At 41.8% G+C, this 2,620-nt stretch overlaps 1 protein-coding gene across 1 annotated transcript; it reads left to right on the plus strand.

Annotated features, from left to right (window-relative positions):
- The first annotated feature begins 1,371 nt into the window (after positions 1-1,371).
- On the plus strand, positions 1,372-1,623 carry LOC132495187 (non-histone chromosomal protein HMG-14-like). The gene has a single exon (XM_060106892.1). It carries the CDS (start codon positions 1,372-1,374, stop codon positions 1,621-1,623), a length of 252 nt encoding a protein of 83 aa, XP_059962875.1.
- Positions 1,624-2,620: the final 997 nt, after the last annotated feature.

The following is a 2,620-nucleotide window of genomic DNA, read 5'->3' on the forward strand; positions in this document are numbered from 1 at the left end:
CTAAGTACATAGGAATATTTACTGCAATTCTGAAAATAATTTGAGATTACCAAGCTTCCCCTATCCTTTTCGCTGAGAAGACACCCACCCCTCGCCCGCCCTGTTCCCACAACATCCTGCAAAAATCCTTTTTTCACTTGCCAGGACCCTGAAATTTAAGAATTAAATGTGTTTATTTGCTTATTTGCTCTTTGCAAATATGCTCTTTGCTTATTTGTTGTTTACCTAAAGTTTATATAACTCAGGAATGATAACAAGTGAAGCTTTGTCAGCTATTTATACATGAAAGTGAGTCTATCCCATCATTTCCTGGAGCAGGTTTAGGTGAGGGGTGGGAGGCTGCTTTGATAGTGAGAGAAGTTATATGGTGGGAGGCACTAGGGAGGCACATATGGGGAATACACCTAGGGAAGATCAGGCAAAGGGAAGGGGGCTCTGAAAACCAACGCAAGCAACTTGACGATCTGCCCGGCCAAGCATCAGCCTAACATGATCTCGGTCTGGCTTCTTTCCTGATCCTTGTAAGAAATGGTAGATGTCTGAACAAGCTAAAAACCTAAATAACAATTGATGTGGCACTCAAGAGCCACGCATCGTTACACACTGTTTAGTAACATAAATATTATTCTGTATAGTTCCATGTATTCAAAGCTTTTAAAAGCGTACTGTAGGGGCGTCCCTGGTGGCGCAGTGGTTGTCCGCCTGCCGATGCAGGGGACGCGGGTTCGTGCCCCGGTCCGGGAAGATCCCACATGCCGCGGAGCGGCTAGGCCCGTGAGCCATGGCCGCTGAGCCTGCGCGTCCGGAGCCTGTGCTCCGCAACGGGAGAGGCCACAACAGTGTGAGGCCCGCGTACCGCAAAAAAACCCAAAAAACAAAAACGCACTGTATTGTCAGGTTACTTAAACGGCCCGCATGGTATTACCTTATTGTCTGATGAGGGTATATTAATGATATGCAAATTTTGCTGTATACAGGCAATGCGTATAATGACATTTTCTGAATTTCCATATTTCGAGCAAGTTTAATTTTCAGTCAGGGCACTTTACACTGTATTTAATAATACTGTCATGATTAAAATTGGTCAATTAGTTCAACCAAACAAATGATTAATTTAGTAGAATATTATTTCAATTCGGCTATTTTATTCTGTTGCTTAAAAAAATGTAAACAAAATTAGCCAAAACAAAACCAAAATCCCAAGCAAATACTAAGCCTTCCAGTTAACTCTGTCAAAAAAATTTGAGGCATTAGAAAACAGAGTATTGGGGCGGCGGGAGGAGCGGCAGCAGCCAAGCCCCCCAGCTTCGCGAAGGCTTTCACCGCGCCGCGGCCCCCAGGCACCGGGCATGCGCCCGCCCCGCCGCCACGATGCCCAAGAGGAAGGTCAGCTGCGCCGAGGGAACGGCGAAGGAGGAGCCCAAGAGGAGGTCGGCGAGGTTGTCAGCTACACCGGCTCCTGCGAAAGTGGAAACGAAGCCAAAAAAGGCGGCAGGAAAGGATAAATCTTCCGACAAAAAAGTGCAAACAAAAGGGAAAAGGGGAGCAAAGGGAAAACAGGCTGAAGTGGCTCACCAAGAGACTAAAGAAGACTTACCTGCAGAAAATGGAGAGACAAAATGAGGAGAGCCCAGCTTCTGATGAAGCAGGAGAGAAAGAAGCCAAGTCTGATTAATATCACATACCTGGTCCTATCAGGGGCCCCTGTCTCCCTTCTTGTACAAGCCAGAGGAATATTTTTTATCAACTCTTTTGTAAATGCAGGTTTTTTAGTAGCTCTAGAAACATTTTTTAAAAGGAGGGAATCCCACCTCATTCCATTTTTTAAGTGTAAATGCTTTTTTTTTAAGAGGTGAAATCATTTGCTGGTTGTTTATTTTTTGGTACAACCAGAAAATAGTGGGATATTGAATATGGGAGGCTTTGATTGTCTTGGGTGCCAGCTTAACATTCCACAGATGGAGGGTAGCTTTTCTATCCTATAATACAAAGCATACTAAATGGCAGTTTGGAGTCAGTTGTGCATTTAATGTCTTAAACACTTTAAATTACTTCTCTTCCGATGTTGTTTTTGTTAGAATCGTTTGCTAAAGCAAACCACTCACCCCTTGATCTTGGCTCTCCTGGGCAGAATTTTGTGCACTCTGTAACATCTTTGGTCGTGGTAGTCCAGTTCTTCTAGTAACCGTTAATGTACTGTGAACGATTGACAATTTGAGTGTGTAGTGTATATGATATTAAATTGTGAATTAGTGGGACTTACGATGTAACAGCATATCAATATTTGAAGATATTGGTACTTGATATCCTGTGAAGGAAAATTTGCCCCTAAATTTTAAGCTGGAAAGTCACTGGAATAACTTTTCAGAAAAGAATCACAACTGCATGATTTTTTAGATTTTTGGTACATATGTTGAGAATTGTGTACAAATTGAAATGTCTGTGTACTGATCCTCAAAACAACCAATAAAATCTCAATTATGAAAGAAAAAAAAGAAAACAGCAATGTGAATTTTTGTGAATCCACCAAGAGTTGAAGCAATTTGATTATGATAACTTGGCTTTAAGAATTAGTTCTTAAAAATATATATATTTATAAAAATTTCCCTCTGTAATGGAG

Source organism: Mesoplodon densirostris, chromosome 8, assembly GCF_025265405.1.
Source record: "Mesoplodon densirostris isolate mMesDen1 chromosome 8, mMesDen1 primary haplotype, whole genome shotgun sequence".
Taxonomy (NCBI): domain Eukaryota; kingdom Metazoa; phylum Chordata; class Mammalia; order Artiodactyla; family Ziphiidae; genus Mesoplodon; species Mesoplodon densirostris.